This window comes from Rousettus aegyptiacus, unplaced genomic scaffold, assembly GCF_014176215.1.
Source record: "Rousettus aegyptiacus isolate mRouAeg1 unplaced genomic scaffold, mRouAeg1.p scaffold_m13_p_7, whole genome shotgun sequence".
NCBI classification, from domain to species: domain Eukaryota; kingdom Metazoa; phylum Chordata; class Mammalia; order Chiroptera; family Pteropodidae; genus Rousettus; species Rousettus aegyptiacus.
The window spans coordinates 75464497-75483337 of record NW_023416310.1 but is presented as its reverse complement, the minus strand read 5'-3'; the positions used below and the strand labels follow the sequence as shown (position 1 = coordinate 75483337).

The window sequence follows — 18841 nt, the reverse complement described above, 5'->3', positions numbered from 1 at the left end:
CTCCAGAATTGTAGGAAATAAATTTCTGTTGTTTATAAGCTACCCAGTCTGTGATATTTTGGTATAGCAGCCCAAACAGACTAAGACAGTGATATATAAAATATGACCCTATTTATATAAACAATCAAAAGATCAATTTATATGCACATTGTAAGTACATATCTTCCCTTTTACTGTGCAAGTCCATGTCTTAGAAAATGTTGATGAAACTACTTTTAGACATCCATATGGATACATGTACAAAGATACTGTGTCAGTCTACTTATGTATGTATAGATAATCTGGAAGGACAATCTATGGGATAGGGATGGAGACAGGAATGGAAATATGGAAGGAGGTACACTTTTATTTTGTGTCAGACTAAATAAGTTAAACTTATTAAAAAGATAATAAGTATTCATTACATGTGTAAATCGGAAGAATGTAACAAGTGATTTTAACCCTTTGATTCCATGAAATCCTATCTAGACTAGGTGCTTAATATGTTAAAAAAACAAATGTTATTTATATATAACGTGTTCTTATATATATAAATGTTATTTATATATATAAGAACATTAACCCCTTCTCCTCCACTTTCTTGTAGTTCCTCTTGAGATTTTTCTCATTCTAAATTCCCCAAATCCCCCTCAGCCACAGTCCTCCCCTTCCTTTCCTCAGTTCCTTTATAGAGATATCCTTCTGAATGACAGCTTTTTCTCCAGCAATCGGTCATACTTTGTATCTCAGAAGATCCAAGCACAAGGCCGGTAAAGACTCTTCTTCACTCGGGGGTGGGGAACACCTTAGCCCCATTCACATATTGGTTGCGTTGATTTCTCCAAATTTAGGGTTTCAACTCTATTAATTAACAATTGGTTCATGTATATTACAGTTTAGCTTTCGGACTAGATCGTGTTTGGAAAAAAGGGGATAGGGACATACCTGTCACTATTCTTAATTCTCCATAGTACTTATTAAATTTATTGTGATCTGTTGATGTAAAAATGATAATTAGGAGGATCCTCAAAATTCACCAGTGCCCAGGGACTGTGGGGTCTTCAGTTTATCAAGATGTAGCTTGTTTAGAATGCTAAAGTCCAGGCTCACGCCAAAATGTCTAAGGTTCATGCCTCTCTTACAAGTCATATGCTTTCTTTACAGGTCAGAACATTCCTAGGAATGTTAAAGATTAAGAAGAGAATTGCCTAAGAGAGTGGACCCACATTTAACCCTCTCGGCTCTTTCACAAGGATTTCAGAAGTGGACCTGGAGCTAGAGAACCGTCTCGTCACTTCGTGTTTGGGCTACTTTACTTCCCTCAACCCGTTTCCCTGTCTGCAGATAGTCACAGCTGCCTCTCGGGACCTTACGCGGATACATATTATGGATATCCAACCATTTAAAAAACCTTGTCTGTTGAAATCACCCAGCCCTTGTTCCTGTCCTGCTCATAAGGAAGACGCTCAGTCCTCTTTTGGCCTCCAAAATGACATAAAGGTTAGGGATTCCAAAGACAGAGATGATTCCTCATTAAAATACAGCTGAATAAGTTCGGCCAGCGGCTACATCTTTTCTCCACCACGAGGAACAGTCCCTCAGACCTCTGTCTCTGGCACCTGAAGCTTTCACTTGGGGGAAACAATGAACTCAGAGTCCAGGCCTTCAGGCAAGTCAGCAATCCTGAAGTGGTTATGCCTGTTTGGAGGCCTGCGAGGCATCAGGGGATGGGGAAAGGTGAATGGAGCTGCCCTGTGGCGCAAAGCCGGCTCGTTCTGCGTTCCGAACACAGCTAAGGGCTGGCATCGCCATCTTGCAGGGTGGGCTGCGCAGGCTCCTGGCGCCCGGCCAGCGCGCCAGAGCCGGAGAGGACGTGGAAGGCTTGGAAGTGGTGGTGGGGGGGCGCGCTACTAGGAGGCAGCACGCATGCGCACAGGCCGCGGCGGCGGCGGAGGGGGAGGGCTGGCATACTAGCGCGCGTGCTCGGCGGGAGCCCGCGAAGCACCTGGAGGAGGTGGGGGGCGAGGTGGGAAGGAGTGCGGTTGAAGAGCGCTTGCGCGGCAGTGCTACCGTCCGGGGAGGGGGGCTCCCGAGCACGCGCGCAGTGACGAGACTTCGGGAGCTCTCGCGAGATCTTCGGAGTGCTATATATGTGCGCAGGGAGCCCGCGTCCTTTCCCTGGTGTGATTCCGTCCTGCGCGGCTGTTCTGCCGAACAGTAGTCGTTTATTTCCGTCCGCCTTCTCTCCCACCTAAGTGCGCGCCACCACCCCATGGAAGATTCGATGGACATGGACATGAGCCCCCTGAGGCCCCAGAACTATCTTTTCGGTAAGTGCTGGAGGGGGCGTTGGTCCAAGGCCGAGCAGGGCCTGGTGGCTGTGCGGTGGGGGGGCGGGAACCCCGCTGAGGCCTGGGCTGGTAAAGAAAGCGAGGCAGATTGGAGGCCTGGGGGAGTGGGCACCGGGCTGCCGGGACCCCGCAGTCGAAGAGATGGAGGGCTGGCAGGACGACGGTATGGGAAGAGGAGGCGGCCTGAAGCCAGGGGCGTGAGCGGTCCTAGGCCTAGGGCTTGAGGCAACGGGGAACCGACGGGCTGAGTTTTGGCGTCTCTTGGGCCGCACGGTGCAGCTCCAGGCATTTTTTTTTCCGGGTGGGTGTGAGTTGGTAGGCTCCTGATTCCGGGCCGCTGTTTTTGATGCTGGGCCCCCAGGTTGGTTGTGCGGGCTCACAGTGTGTGGGGCACGGGGGCCCCCTTTCTGGAGGAGAGGATAAGGAAGAGCCTGGCGTTGTCCTCCAGCCCTCGGGAGTCGGGAGCTCCAGGACCCCGACAGCCCGGTGCCTCGGCGAGTTACAGGGGGATGGGAGGCGCGGCCCGGCGTGAGGAGGCCGCGAGCACGTGGTTGCCACGTGTTTGCGGGAAGGAGGGGGTGTGGGCGCAACATCCGGGGCTCACCGGTGTCTTGTCACCCCCCGAGCCTGGGATCCTAGGCCTTAATTGGGTTGTTGGGCGGGAACTATTGGGTGAAGTGGCTAAGTGGCTGGTGGCGCCAGGATCCTGGAGGTCTTTGTTCAGAGCTTAACATCTGTGATGGTAGTTCTCATTTATAGAGCCCTTTTTCCATCTCCCTGCGGGAGATGGAGTTAACCCACTTTGCAGATATCCGTACTGCTGCTCAGAGAACTGAAGTGATAACGCAGGTTGCACTTGTAGGTAAATAAAAATTAGATCTAAACCAAGATTCTTACCTTCAGAGCTGGTGCATCATAGACGAATTTTTTTTTTTTATTTTTTGGAGTGAGGTCATTGGAGGAAACCTTCTGTGCTGCATGTAGCAAATTGTTTTATTCCTTATCAGAGATGAGAAGCGTGAGGAGGTTCAGTTTGGGTCAACAAGACTTAATATTGTTGAAATACTATACCAAGGTTTTGGGATCCCTCTCCCCCCAGGACACTACAGTACGGTACTAAGGAGAGACCTGCTTTGGTTTTGAATCAGTGAACTTAATTGTTGAAGCCATTTCTTTGTGTCAGGCTATGAAGTAACTGCAGATCCTTCCCCAAATTTATATTGCTCCTTTAAAAAGCATGCTGAGGTTTGTTAATTGTGCAATAACATTTAAACATCTATGTACCAGTAACTATTAGGTTGCAATGAAGTGGAATCATTTAAATTAATAAAACTTTTATTCCGACTATATAAGTTTACTTAAGGAATGCGGGTTGGCATGCCTTGTTAATTAAGGCTTTTTATTCCTAGCCATTTTGAATGATGAATTTCTGATCGATTTCTATTAAGATATTTTCGTTAACCTTTATATTGGAAATATCCCTAGGATATGTCTATTCTTGCCTTAAGCATGATTTCTGAACACAATTTAATGTACATCATTTCTATTCAAAGATGAAATGTGATCCCTTAAGTTAGTTCTTTTACATTTGTAGTTTTTCTGTTAGAATACAAGCTGATCATGTGGATGTTTGTGTAGTTATTCTCATTGCTTTTCCTGGGAATTTAGGTAATTCAGCCTTTTTTTTTAAATAGTGGGATTTTATCAATGTTGTATATCAGATTTGGTTTCAGATACTTGTTTTGGTTCCAGGTCTACTAAATCTTTGAGCTGCCTTCTACCTTAGGATGATAATGGCGTAATTGAGAATGAAAGAATATAATGGGAAAGTGGAATTTTTAAATCCCTGTATAGATACTATTTGATTGTTTAGACATTTGTGTTTAAGAAATCCAGGAAGAGATGAGGATACCTTGCGTTCTAGTAGCAAGAATAGTAAGTAGTTCACAAGTTGACTTTTTTGGTTACTCACACTGAAGTTTCAATATTATTTTTCTTATAGTTGCTTTTTCTTCTTTTACAGGTTGTGAACTAAAGGCTGACAAAGATTATCACTTCAAGGTGGATAATGATGAAAATGAGCACCAATTATCTTTAAGAACGGTACTTAAACTTTTCAACTAAACTACTTAACCTTTCTTGATTTCAGCCCCTTAGCTCCTGTTCATGTGGCTATATATTTAATTTTTATAGTAGTGTTTTTATAAGTGTTGTATATACTTGATTTTCTAAATACCTGTGATAAAAACTTGGCATCTTTAACCACTCCTTTGGCAATCAGGTAAAAGTCCAGTCATGTTACTGTTAACTTTCCATGTTTATATATTTCAATTATATAATAAAGCCCTTTAGGAGAGTGATACATCTTTTTGTCCCCTGCAGAGACTACTAGCCTGTTGTTCAGTTTGTAGGTGGTCCATGCTGTGGATAGGTGATCACATGTACAACTGTCATTAAATGCATTTTTATGCATTTGTTCAAATGCACTGGACATGAGAAATTGATGGGCAAGGTCACATAAAACTTGATGGCATTATGTAAAAATCAGTTTTTCATCAGTGGTAATGGCGAAGTTTATAGTTTCGTATTTTTGTTGTGTGTTTTCTTGCTTGTTTGTTTTTAACAAGAACTTTGAGGGGATTGCAAAATATCAGGAACTTAAGTTAAAGTACTGTTGTGTTGACAGGTCAGTTTAGGAGCTGGTGCAAAGGATGAATTGCACATCGTTGAAGCAGAGGCAATGAATTATGAAGGCAGTCCAATTAAAGTAACACTGGCAACCTTGAAAATGTCTGTTCAGCCAACGGTAAGGGCACTTTAAGCTAAGGATTTTATGTCAAGGTCTAATTCTCTTAAATTAAGGTGGATGTCATTTGGGAGATAGGGGAATTAGCTTCATCTTTCACTGGACTTGAGTGATCAACTTTTGAACATGGTGGCTGCTGCTTATTAGGCAGGAAAATGGGTTCATTGGTTTGTTCATTTGGCTTATGGGTTTACCTTTTCCACAAACAGGTTATGAGGAAGTTTTATATCAAACATTTAATTTTATTCCTACATTTAGTGATTTAAAAGTTTTTTCTTTTTAGGTTTCTCTTGGGGGCTTTGAAATAACACCACCAGTGGTCTTACGGTTGAAATGTGGTTCAGGGCCTGTGCATATTAGTGGACAACACTTAGTAGGTATGTTATTGTAATGTAATATGCTTTTCCCTTTAATGCAGTTACTTTGTTCCCAATTTGGACTTTATAAAGGCCGCTTATAGTACTACTGTCTTTATAATAGGTCAAATAGACATCAAGTGATTTATAACTGGTGTTTTGCATTTAAAACTTAGTAATGAGTGTTAGCTCCCCCCTTTTAAAAATTTTTGTTCCCTGTTTTCTGTTTTTTTATTTAGTAAAATCTATTCTTAAATGCCCATTACTGTGTATTAACGCCCCTTAGAATTTATGAGTTCTTGGTTGAGTTTTAGTAGCGGCTAATAAAGAATTTATTTTAGCTGTGGAGGAAGATGCAGAGTCAGAAGATGAAGAGGAGGAGGATGTGAAACTCCTTAGTATATCTGGAAAGCGTTCTGCCCCTGGAGGCGGTAGCAAGGTTCCACAGGTATAGATGTAATTTATACAGGTGCCTTATTCTAGCGTTTGGTGATTAGGATCAGCACTTGCTCACGAGGGGTTTGTTTGTTTGTTTAAGAAAAAAGTAAAACTTGCTGCTGATGAAGATGACGATGACGATGATGACGACGATGATGATGATGAAGAGTAAGTAGTATCTGCTTAGAAACTTGATATAGTTGTATGGGAGGGTTATGAAAATTACCAAGTGATCCTGAGGAATTAAGTAATAGTTTTAATTAAAGGGTAAATAGTCTGGGTGTCGGTTTGGGTTAAATTAATTTAAAGGATATTATTGGAACTGCGAGCCATTACAATACTGTAGTGCATTGCAAATTTTTGGAAGCAAAGAGTATACAGCATTTCCCAAATGTGTGTGGCTAGGTACCTTTTTCCTGGGGAAGATTACAGTGGACACATTACAGTATGTATGCAAACAAGTCTGGTGTATTTTATGTTGAACAGTTAATGATAAATGGATTGAGTGGAAAGAGAATCTGAGTAGCTCTAGCTATATTCATATTGTAAGTTGTCATTTAAAGATTCCTTCCCCCTCCCCACATACACACACACATACAAAGGACTTTGGTCCATAGTTCTCCGGTCTTTATTGAGAAAATAAGATTCCAAAAGAACAGGATTTTCATGGAAAATTTAAAACTTGATCAGAAACAAGATTCAATGTGTTATATTAAGGTCAGGCTTTGGTAAATAGTTAAATGTAATGTATACCGTGGAATAAAATACTATTTATAATTGGTCTTTCCTATATGTAACAGTATCAGTAACTTCAAATACATTGAACTTTTAATTGACAGTCAACACTGTCCCAGAGTTCTCAAGTTGATTCATATAGTTGAAGTCTGGAAGTTAGGTTTTCAGTAACCTCAACTGGCCAAGCTGGTAATTCTTTAAAAAGCCCTTTGAGCCTGACAATAAGGTAGAAAGTAGGAAAAGGCTGAGAGTTAAATGCTTAAAAAATTCTGTCAAACTTATAAACTCAATGTTGAGTTTGACTTAAAACTTTAAGAATATTTGCGATTACTAAGAATTTTAAAAAACACCAAGAGAGGAATGGGAAATGGGCTTAGGACATGAAAAAAACCTGGATGATATATGGTGCTTAATTAGACTAGTTTATTTAATCTTTGGGGTTTTCAAGTTACTTTTGCATAGGTTTACAAATGAATGTCCAATAGCACAACGTCACAGACTTTGGAGACAGTCCTTTCCAGGGAGGCTCTAGAGTAGGACCTGATTGCTATCTTGTCTCTGCTTGTGCAAGGTAGTGGTCTTGTCTTCCATGTTGTACAGATGTTCTAAGGTTTCCATCAATACGTTTTCATGTAAGAGAAGAAAGAGTAGTCAGATAAATACATAGGAACAGTTAATGTGGTTGCCTTGAGGATAACAAGTCTTAGGAAATGCCACTGGTTAGGTTGCAATGAAAATGTAAAGAGACACTTCAAGGTTTTTTAGTTGACATAAATACTACTATGTGGAAATCTAAGCCATAGTCCCAGAAGACTTCTAATCTAATCGACAAGATAAAAGGGAAATTGATGGGTTCTGTTTTGGATGGAAAGGGTATGGTGTGAAGTTAGTGTCTTGCTGTTTAATGAAAGCAAGAAAAGCTTGAAGACCATGCGTGTAGCATATTTAAATTTATAATCTTATTATGCATGGTTCTTTCAATTAAAAAAAAGCTCTTTTCCCTATTGTATTAGGAAGTAAATATCCTAATAGAGTTGTTTATGATACTGGTTTTATAGAAACGATTACTGTTTTTAGTATTGGGAAGCATACACGGGGATTGGATTTTTATGTCAAAATTGACTAAAGGACTATTCATATGTGGCTTTATGTATACTACATACCTGCTGTAGTTAACAAATTTTATTCTAGTGTTGGAAAGATAGTGTTTCTTTGATCACATGTCAATGAAAGAAATTGACTCCTGTTTTATATTTAGAGAATATGTAATATGGAAAAGAAACATTTTGGCCAGTATATAATCAGTTTGTGAAGCAATTAAAATGTGAATCAGTTTCTCTGTTTGCTAATACAACCCCCCCCCCCCCCCGTGTTCTTCTCCAGTGGTTGGATTTTTATATATTTGCCTATTTGGGATATTTTATATGAATGGAATCTTATAATATATGCTTCTTTGTGACTAGTTTCTTTCACCAGTGTTTTTTAAGATTTATCCATGTTGTAGAATGTACCAGTGATTTATTATTATTGTAAGAAAATTTTAGATATTTTGGAAACAATCTTATCAGATAAGATTTGCAAATAACTTCCATTTGGTGAGTTGTCTTTCCACTCTTGGTGTGGTGTCCTTTGCAGTTTTTAATTTTCATGAAGTCCAGTTTCATTTGTTGCTTGGCTATTGCTGTCAGACCTAAGAAAACACTGCCAAATCTTCTAAAAGTTACAGTTTTAGCTCTTCATATTTAGATCTTTGATCCGTCTTGAAATAATTTCTGTGTATGGTATGAGATAGGGGCCAACTTCTTCTTTTGCATGTGGGTATCAAGTTGTCTCAGCATCATTTGTTAAAGACTTCTTTTCCCTTTGGTCTTGGCACTAGATTTCTGTTGGAAATCACTAAGTATGAATTCTCCAACTTTGTTCTCTTTTTCAAGATTGTTTTTTGATTGCTTTGGGGTTTGTTTGGTTTTTTTTTGTTTTTTTGTTTTTTTTTTTTTTTTAGTTGTAAAAAATTTACTATCTTAACCTTTAAGTGTACAGTTCAGTATTGCTAACCATATTCACATGGTTATATAACATCTCTAAACTCTCATCTAGTAATAATAAGAGTATACTCATTGAAGAAAAACTCATTTCCACTTCTCCCTAGCCCCTGGCAACCACCAGTTTACTTTTCAGTTTTTATAAAGTTTGATTACATAATAACAGTATTTGTCTTTTCGTGATTGTCTTGTGTCACTTAGCATAATGTCTTTGAGGTTCATCCATGTCCAGCATGTAACAGGATTTCCTCTAAGTCAAATACCGGTATCCATATGGCATTTTCTTTATCCATTTAACTGTTGTTGAACTGTTGTTGCTTCTCCCTCTTGGCAATTGTGAATAATAGTGCAGTGAATATGAAATGTGCAAATATCTCTTCAAGATCCTACTTCTGATTCTTTCGTCAACCCCTCCAAAGTCTTTGAAAGTTCTCAATGTCTTGATAGACTAAACATGTAGGTTCCACCAATACCTAGATGGGCTTTTTATGTTTGAGTGTGTTATATCAGTAATAATGGCTTTACTTCATTTGTAGTGATGATGATGATGATTTTGATGATGAGGAAGCTGAAGAAAAAGCTCCAGTAAAGAAAGTAAGTCGGATATACAATGCTACAAGGTTGTCAGAAATAGCTATTAACAGAAAGTGGTGGAAATTCTTTTTGTTGTTAGTCCCTTGTTTTGTAGTTGACGAAAACTGGCTTGGGGAAGAAATGATGATCTCATACTTAAATTGGTCCTGAGTAGGGCTGTCTGGGAAACTTTTCTGATAGTGAGGAACAATTTATTTTGTTGTCCTTTGTTAGCCATTTTCAAATTTTTGTCAAAATGAATGGTTCATCTTAGCCTGACTGCTTTTTTCTTAACATGGTTTGGGGTTGTTTTATTTGCACTGATATGTCTCTGTGCATTGATTAAGATTAATTTCTAATTATAGTCTGTACGAGATACTCCAGCCAAAAATGCACAAAAATCAAATCAGAATGGAAAAGACTCAAAACCAACAACACCAAGATCAAAAGTAAGTGGTGGCAACATACACACAAATATAGGCTTCAGTGAACTGGTTAGAAAAGTTAAAAAGTCGATGGAAGAGTCTGGTCTGTTTGGAATTTAATCCGCTTTTGGAGAGCACCTGCGATTGGTGTCTTTAAAGATCTGAAATGTGCTCGTTGATAGTCATTGCCATATTTATGGTTGCTGGTTTTCTAGTAGGGGGAAAGCCAACAGAAGGACTTGTGATAAGTATAAATGGGGTTCTCCTGTAAGAGGTCTTGCTTGTTGAAAGGTATATATTGCATAGTGCAGTTTCTCAACCTTAGCTGCATGTTAGAATCAGGGAGATTAAAAGAACCCCCAATACCGGGGCTCTGAGCTTATCATTTAAATGCTCTGGGATGGGCCTCAGGCATGAAGCGGTAATGGCTTTGCTTCATAGGTGCCTTCTGGTTTTCATTTTTGATGGTATCCTTTTAAGTGTAGAACTGACCTGGTGTTGAATGGAAGTGCAGATTCAAACTATGCCTGTTCCCTTCTTAAGGTATAATTTAAAGAATACTTGTTCAGACATAATTTATAATAGCAACTCGTCTCTGGTTCTACACTTGTTTTTACAAGGAAGAGTTGTAAGAATAATTTCATTGGGGAAATCTAGGATAGGATCGGTCTTAATTAAGAGCTGTATTTTAACAGCCTTTTGAAATTTAACTTTTTTCAGGGTCAAGAATCCTTTAAAAAACAGGAAAAAACTCCTAAAACACCAAAAGGACCTAGTTCTGTAGAAGACATTAAAGCAAAAATGCAAGCAAGTATAGAAAAAGTGAGTAAATTATCATTTTTAAGAAACCAGATAAGTATGCCTTCCTAGGGTTTGGAACAGCACTGTTTCTGTTTTTCTCTTTAATATACCTACCTCTTTTGTGGTGAGAATTTTTTTTCCAAAAGTGGTTTATGAGTTGTATTTATTTATAATCTCTCTGGTGATTATTTTGCATATTTGAAGTTATACAAGCTTTATTTTCCATTATAAAAGATTCAGATTCCTTTGGTTGTAAGGTACAGTCTGACCTTACATGTTAAAATGAGATCAATGAGAACACTTCCCTTTGCCTGCTCTTCTGGTGTAAGATGCTACAGAACCAGCAGAGGGCGTGTGATTCTTATATGAAATTGCAAACAGCTGGAAAAGCAGACACTGGCTGCTTGGTGTTAAAGTTTTAAAAAATAAGTCCTCATGACTGACTCTAGTCAAAAAATATATTCCAACAAATTGAGTCATTTCTATTTGCCTTTTATACCAAGGTGTCTTGAGTCAATACATTTCATTTCTTGAATTTTAGGGTGACTTGGTAGGCTTCTATTTAGTCTTTTGTCTTAGAGGGAATGTGAGAAGAGGATTCGTTGTCATTTTGTTAATTATCAAACGGGGGGACTAAACTTAGTTTTCATGACTTGGAAAGTGGAATAATTGGTTTAAATGCCTGAAGCATTTGATTGAAGCTTTAATCCTATGAATATAATACTTTTAGAGCTTAGTTATTGAAAGTAAATGTGGGATGGTGGGGAAAGTTGCTGTCTCCTTTCCCCACATTATCCTGTACTCCCTAGGTTCTACGTGACGTGGCTTCAGTAGATTTTCTTTTCTTGTGCATTAATGAGACCATTGGAAAAATAACATAGAGCCAGAATGCATTTCTTGATTTTGCTTTTGTACTGCTGTAAACCTTTTAGCCTTCCTGGTATCGCTGCTTTATTTTTATCCCTTCCATACAGTGCTAAAATGACCTTTTAGATGCCCCTCCCCCACGTTTTAATATGGTCCTATCTCCTTGGTTTAATTGCAGGCGCATTGAACAATCCTGGGCACTACTGGTAAATTAAGCTCAAAGATGGGGAGAGAGAAAAAGGAGAGACAAATATAGTCCATACTGAGTATCATCAACAATCCAGACTGAAGTCTTCTATTTTAATCTCAATCCCCTTTCCTGATTTTGCCACCCGCCCATGCCCCTCTTCCAGACTGGAAGCAGTCTCACTCCTGATTTCCCAAAGCACTTTCTTTTGACTGCTGTGATTCAGTGAACCTTATACTTTGCTTTCTACTTGTGCATTTGCCTCACTTTGATCGTGTTTCAATCACCTTTGTGTCTCCCTAGCTGCTTAATAAATAATTGAATGAATCAAATAAGAATGTATGTGACAATAATTTAAACTGGAAATTATAGTGAGGTGTATTTTCTAGATGATAGAGGCAATTACCATATACCATACCTGATCCCTAAAGTATTTCATGCCATGGTCCCTTTGACACTCCTGAAAAGTCGATCTTTTTAAAAATGCATAAACTACTGAGGTTACAAGGGATATTAAAATTTAGTTATCAAAATAGGAAATAAAAGTGATATATACTTAATACATTAATTCAAAAGTAGTGATAAATATGAACATTTTCATAATTATAATGCTTTGAAAATAATTTGCTAATGCTGTTATGGTTTCCCTATGTGCATAATTGAAGGAAATGCCAAACTAGAGGTTAGTGAATTGTACTAAACTTAATTTCCCACCCATTCATAATACCCCCTGAATTGACTTCTCGGGTAGCATGGTGTTCGACCTGGATTCTTAGTATTAAAGTGGTTTTTAACAGTTTTGGTCACTTGTGTATATAGTACTCAGAAGGGATTATAGAGAGGTAAGGGAGAGTCTGACACAAAATCTATCAGGATGAGAGTGCTAGGTCCTCATAGTTGCCCAGCAGGTTTTCCTGGGCCTAAAAGAGATTCAGTATTTTTAAAGAAGAGACAAGAAATAAACCGATGATCCGTGTGAGGAATTTCATAATAACTTTCTATACTTAACCTTCTGCTTTTGTTTGAATAGGGTGGTTCTCTTCCCAAAGTGGAAGCCAAGTTTGTCAATTACGTGAAGAATTGCTTCCGGATGACTGACCAGGAGGTAATTAAGTTTTCTCAAGACATGACCAAGTCTACATTTTTTATTGATTTATTATGATTCTTCTTTTAGTCTCTTTTAAGTGTTGGCTTCTTTTAAAAGGTTTCTAACCACAGACAATACTTCAGATTAAATACATGGAAACTCTTAAAGAATTTAGTTGGCAGAGACTGAGAAGATAACTTTTTTAGTACATTTTCCCCAGCTTTTATATAGTTGGTAAATTACCTCTTGGTTGCTGAACTCAGTTTTACTTTTGGTACTGTGCTGGCTAAGGGAATGAGCTGTGGTTTTCCTTGCTGCTCCATTTGGCTGCTCGGGGCATTCTGGTCTTAAGCTTTCTTGTGAGTTGGCAGAGGAAAACCATTTTCTCCATAGGTCTTATGGGAAGCACATTTTGCTGAAATCAACCTAAAGTGTAAAATCTGGAGGCAAGAAGCCACGTTGTAGTAGTAATCAATATTTCAACTTGAAGCAACTCTTAGATTTTGTATTTCTTAACATGGTGGAGAGATTTTGCCTGTAGGACATTTATGCATGTATTTTTACTGTCTTAACAGTTATTGACTCAGGTCTTAAAGGAAAATGTAAAAGCAGTTATGTAGGGTTGCTGGGCGTCATGTATACACAGGATATACCCTGAGTTTTAATTGTTTTTGTCAGGACTCTTTAAGGGTCTCCTGTATTCTGCTTTTTTAAAATAAATTAAGATTTGTCAGTTATAACTACTTTTCTGCCACAATATATGTACATTTTTTATTTAGTACTTAAATTACTTGATTGGCAGCACTATTTTTTTTCAGGTTTGGAGCCCTTTTCGTGGTTCAGCGCTGTTTAGGGTTGATGTGAGTTCAGCCTTGATTGACATGGTGGTGGCCATGTGATGATCAGATTCAGTCTTTTAGATTCTTTTAGTCATTCAGGTGTTTGTATATATGTGAACCCTAGAATGCAAGTAAAAATTCTGAATTTTTTGAACAGTTGACATTTATTTAACAAAAGTCTTTTTGAAACTGCCGTGTGTAGTTGTTAATTCAATGTTGAAAATAGATATAAACCAGCACGTTGTAACAGGTAAGCATGAGATAAGTGAATTCTTCAATTAATACCAAAAAAAAAAAGAAGTAAAATAACCTTGATAAAAATTCAGGTGAAGGTAAAGGTAATAGCCAAGTTGCAAAGGCCTTCCACACATCATTACATTCGTCTTGCAGCTGAAATGACTGAATTTGTTGCCAACAGAAGTATATTTTGACTCCAAAACTGAAAATATATTTTCAAGTGCCAGGATGAAATTTCTGCAATAATAAGAAACGTAATAGCTCAATTTACTATTACAGAGATTATCAAAACTAAAATGCCTCACGTTTTTATGGCATAGCTACAGATGCAAGTAATCACTATAAAAAATTTTCCCATTGCTTGTGCAGTTTTTCTTGTGAAAGAGTTGCTTAGGATTTGGCTAGTAAAATGCCTTCCAGATGGACTTGAGAAATAGCGAGTTTTTTGCCGAAACTCTTGAATTGAGAGTTGAAAAAAATATACTGCATTTTGTGGAATGACTACAGATATAAATTTTGGTGAATGTGTAAACATGCAAACAGTGTGTATAAAAATTAAAGCAAATTGTAATTGATTCTGTAGGTGTTTGCTGTCCTGATCTTTCCTTTAATGTTGGAGTGTCATGAAATTGTTCTTTTCAGCATTTTTAAGAAAGGAGCGAATTCAGTGAAGTACTCCATTGTTTTAAAGGAATTTGTTGACACTAAAGAGTTGACAAACAACTCTGTTCTTAATAAAAGAGACTGTTAGGAACGGGAAAATACCTGCCAGCTCGAAGTAGATAATACTGCACTTAACCACGACTGCCATCTGAAACGTGACCTTTGATCACTTGGAGCATTTGGTTCTTTTACATGGATGTTACTAAACACCCAGCGTGAGAACAAGTAGAGTCATGTTGAAGAAGGACATAGGAATTGGACGTGGTGCCCTTTTTGGTCAAACAGGTGATTTCAGGAATGAAAAACCAAGTTTAAGTCATGGGAGAAAAAAGTGCTTTAGCAAACTAGATAAGAAACAAGTTTTGAGTAATTAACATGGCTGAACATGTTCAGTATACTATCTCATAATGCTAATGCTGAGCATGTTCTCATTGAATGTTCATTGGACAAAATGAAATAATTTTGATGTGAGCATGTAGGAGCAGTTGGAACGTAAATGGAGCACACTGTAAGGAATTTCTAAACAAATTCTGCAGAACAAGGAGCTGTTGATCCCACATCACCAGGGAGATGTCATTAAAGCAATGTAACGGGAGAGCTGTAGAGTCAGATAAAGGTATTTTTTTAGTATGTGCTTCAATCAGATTTAGAAATATATTTAACTGTGTTCTGAATTTTTATTTGCTAAGTGGGGTGGCCCTAAAGCAGCTGACGTTGAGGCAACATTGGCCTAACGGGTCTCTGTCCTTCAACTAAAGATATCAAAGCTATTAAGTGTATTGTAATTTATGGCTTCGCTTACAGAGAATCATGTGATTTTACATCTGCACTGAGGTATTTAAAATTAGGTCTGAATATAAATTTCGTTGAAATCAGTTCTTAATTATCTAGAGTGAACCTTTTTGGTGGTAGAATGAAAAATGGATAGGTTGAACTGTACAAAGAGACGTGGTTTAATTTATTGGTGTCTGAAAAGTGTTGTGGTTCTTTAACCACACTTTTTCTTTTTTTCCAGGCGATTCAAGATCTCTGGCAGTGGAGGAAGTCTCTTTAAGAAAATAGTTTAAACAGTTTGTTAAAATTTTCCGTCTTATTTCATTTCTGTAACAGTTGATATCTGGCTGTCCTTTTTATAATGCAGAGTGAGAACTTTCCCTACCGTGTCTGATAAATGTTGTCCAGGTTCCATTGCCAAGAATGTGTTGTCCAAAATGCCTGTTTAGTTTTTAAAGATGGAACTCCACCCTTTGCTTGGTTTTAAGTATGTATGGAATGTTATGATAGGACATAGTAGTAGTGGTGGTCAGACAAATGGAAATGGTGGGGAGACAAAAATATACATGTGAAATAAACTCAGTATTTTAATAAAGTAGCACTGTTTCTCTTTATATTATTTACTCTCTTTATACTTTGTCAAAAATAAATGTACATAGTCAAAGGTGTCATGGCATCCCAGACTCTCGTGAGAAACGGTCCCTGCCCTTGCCCTCCATATGGTCGTGTTCCTCAGAGCTAACCAATCTGTTTTGCGTTGTGAGGGTCTAGTGCTTAATAGTTAATAATTATAACCACGCAGACGTGTTTCCAAGTGTCCTTCAGACCTGCTACCCACCCGTCCTAGCCTTTTCACTCCTGAAGGAAAACCTGCCATGTTAAACAGCCGCATCCTTTCTTAACCAGAACAGAAAATGATTTCTATGGCTATTTTCTCAGTTTGCCGCCCCCCCCCCCCCAAAGAAAAATCCATGGGAGAAGATTTATTACGTGGTGGTTACAGGAGGACCTTTAGGGGCTGATGCTTGGGATTCCCCCATCTGTTGCACCATGATTTAGTTGCATCATGGTTGCGGGTTAGAGTCCTGTTCCCCTTGTGCTGTGGTATAGTCTCCAGTCATTTCCTGAAAACATGGGTGAAGTCTTTGTATGTCTTAAAATATCTTGATTTTTGACTTATAATCTGGTGCCGCCTTGTAAGTTGAATCTTTTTCTCTGATTTTTAAGTGTGTGCCACCTTATTTTGCCTAGACTTTTACCATTTTCATGTATTTTGTACATTATCAGTTTTTTTGAGAGCTAATTAGATAGCTTTATTGCAGGTGTTCTGAAATTTTATAATGTGTGTCAAAGTCTTGCTCGGGGCTCTCGGTAGACTGTGGGTCTGTTCTCCAATTCTGGGCCATTTTCTTGAGGCAGTTCAGTCTCCTCCTTCCATTCATTTTTAGGCCTTTTGATTCTCTTGGATGTATTCCCTCATTCCATTTTGTTTAAACTTCAGGAGAAAGACTTTATTTTCTGTCTTCAAATTTGTGTTGATTTATTTTTTAACTTCCAGATGTTCTTCCTTGATTCTTTGGGGATATAGATTCTTAAAATCTGAAGAAATTCTTCTTTCATCCATGCACTGTTTACTCATTTTTCTTTTTCATCTCAGCCTGTTTTTATCTGTCTATCTTTTCTATTAGGATCGTGGCACTTGCTGACCAGGCTGTATGTAGTTCCAGGTATTTTGATGTGGGATTACAGAGGTTACCCTTTTAATCTCAGAGGTAGTTTTTCAGAGTAACCTTAATTCAGAGGATGGTGGAAAGGTTGGTGCAGTACTTCGCTGTCTAATCCCAGTTTCCCTGGGTAGCAGGTCCCTGGTCTACAAATTTAATTTGTAGTTTCCTTCATTGACTATCCAGTTTCTCCTCTCTAAGACAGTCTGTCCATTTGCTACCTGGTGTAGAAGCTAACTCCCTTGCATTTGGTTTAGTTGATGGCCACTTTTTTGTAGCAGGAAATCTTAGAGGACTTCTGGCCTTAAATGGTTGTCCTGTTCCTGCTCATTTAAAAAGCTGATGAGACCAATCTTTGAAAAAAGTTCCAGGTAGGGCTTTTTTTTTTGGAAGGAAATCACTAGCCTCAGAAGTCACTAAAAGTGCTAGTTATTAGACATCTGTCAACTAAGTATGATGGAGATACAAAAATTGACAGTCTAGGTTTGTGACTTAGGAAATTTAAAGTATTTTTGAAGTTTTCTAAGACCAATAAGGAAAAAACAATTTTTCTTTGTTCCTAGTACTTAATCTCTCGATTTATAGTAGAGGAAGCTGTAAGCGAAGCTGGTGTAGTCTCAAATTGGATTTATAGTATATTTACCAGGCATATTCCTTGGCTTAGGTGGGTCTGCAGTTTACCTTAAATACTTGCTGATGGAATAAACTACTTCCCTTCCTTAAACCAGTCTGCTGAACATGTTCTTAATGGCTTAATCCTTAGCAATATTATTATTCTGTAGGCATTTTTTTCAAAACCCCTACTAAGTATGATGGAGATAAGAATATAGAACTGAGTCTAGGTTTATTGCCTCCATTTATTTGTACCTAACTTTGAAAAATATTTTTAATTTTTTCATGATGTTGCCAGTTTTCAGAACCATGTCCTAGTGATCTCTGAAAGCATCTAGTGAGTTTAAGTATCCTGAATTCAGATTTCTATGTATTTGTGTGACAATCCAGTGTGTTTAAATTTTCAGCCAAATGAATCCCCTCAAGCTTGCTCCTGCCATTACAGAATCCAGTAGTGGGATATCAATCAAGCATCTTGCTTTCTCGTGTGATAGTGTTCCAGGTTTACCTTGTTCATTTTCTTTCTCAGGCCTGGAATGATCCATTTCTCTAACAAGTTCTGTTTCCTTTTAAGGAAGGAATGATATTCAGAGACCACAGTCTGGGTGGGAGCTGTGCTCATTAATACTATGTAACTGTTTAGCTGACTTTGTGGATAATCAGATCCCACCCTTTGGAAAAGCAAGGGGAGAATCGTAAGCACTTGGAGGTCAGAAATGCACTGGTTGGCTGACTGAAGGAAGCTTTTCATTTGATGTCTTAATCATGTAAGGTTAGGTTGTGGGTGAGAACTCCACAGAGCTGTTACCTTCAGCTTCAGCCAGGGAAGGAGATATAGGTTAAGGCTATCTGTAGAGAGCAGATGGAGCTGTCTAAACTGGATCATGCAAATGATGGATGTAATCAAATAAGGTTCATAGTGGTATGTCAGAGCATACAGAGAAGCTGTTAGGTGGTTTTGGCTGCTAGCTTAAGGGGCAATAAACTAGGGTGTGGGGTTTTTGTTCGGGGTTGTTGACGGTTTGCGGGTCACAAATACATATATGTCTATTAATCAAAATGGTCTAGGCTCAAGGTAACAGTAAATTCATAAAGTCCAAGACTAACTTTCAGTCAGTTCTTACCAAAGAGCCGGTTACTGCCTGATTCATGAATTATAGACAGTAGAGATGTTTTAATGTGAAAGTTTCAGGACCCGGTTTTGAGAAATTTTAGAGCTGCATCTGCTAAGGATCCACTTTTCCTATTAAACTAGTTGATCCTGTTGAAGACTTGAGGCTGCGTTTGTCTAATGTCTTTAGGCTGGAGGTTCTCCCGTCTTTCTTGAAAAAACATTCCACGGAGT

General features: G+C 38.4%; 1 protein-coding gene across 2 annotated transcripts; it reads left to right on the top strand.

The window, feature by feature from the left end:
• The first annotated feature begins 2015 nt into the window (after positions 1–2015).
• Positions 2016–15758, top strand: NPM1 (nucleophosmin 1). Of its 2 annotated transcripts, XM_016145084.2 has the most exons (11): positions 2139–2309; positions 4354–4433; positions 5017–5136; positions 5420–5513; positions 5834–5940; positions 6031–6098; positions 9244–9301; positions 9646–9729; positions 10426–10527; positions 12591–12665; positions 15402–15758. In XM_016145084.2, the coding sequence occupies exons 1-11, from the start codon at positions 2252–2254 to the stop codon at positions 15438–15440; spliced, it is 885 nt and encodes a 294-aa protein (XP_016000570.1). In that variant the 5' UTR covers positions 2139–2251; the 3' UTR covers positions 15441–15758. The 2 variants fall into 2 exon arrangements, with proteins under 2 accessions (XP_016000571.1, XP_016000570.1); XM_016145085.2 differs by lacking the exons at positions 12591–12665; positions 15402–15758 and adding an exon at positions 11552–11898 and having other exon boundaries at positions 2016–2309.
• Positions 15759–18841: the final 3083 nt, after the last annotated feature.

Coding starts and splice junctions, on each gene's coding strand:
- NPM1 (XM_016145084.2), top strand. CDS start 2,252: ATGGAAGATTCGATGGACATGGACATGAGCCCCCTGAGGCCCCAGAAC. Junction 4,434..5,016: donor ACCAATTATCTTTAAGAACG/GTACTTAAACTT, acceptor TTGTGTTGACAG/GTCAGTTTAGGAGCTGGTGC. Junction 9,302..9,645: donor AAAAAGCTCCAGTAAAGAAA/GTAAGTCGGATA, acceptor TTCTAATTATAG/TCTGTACGAGATACTCCAGC.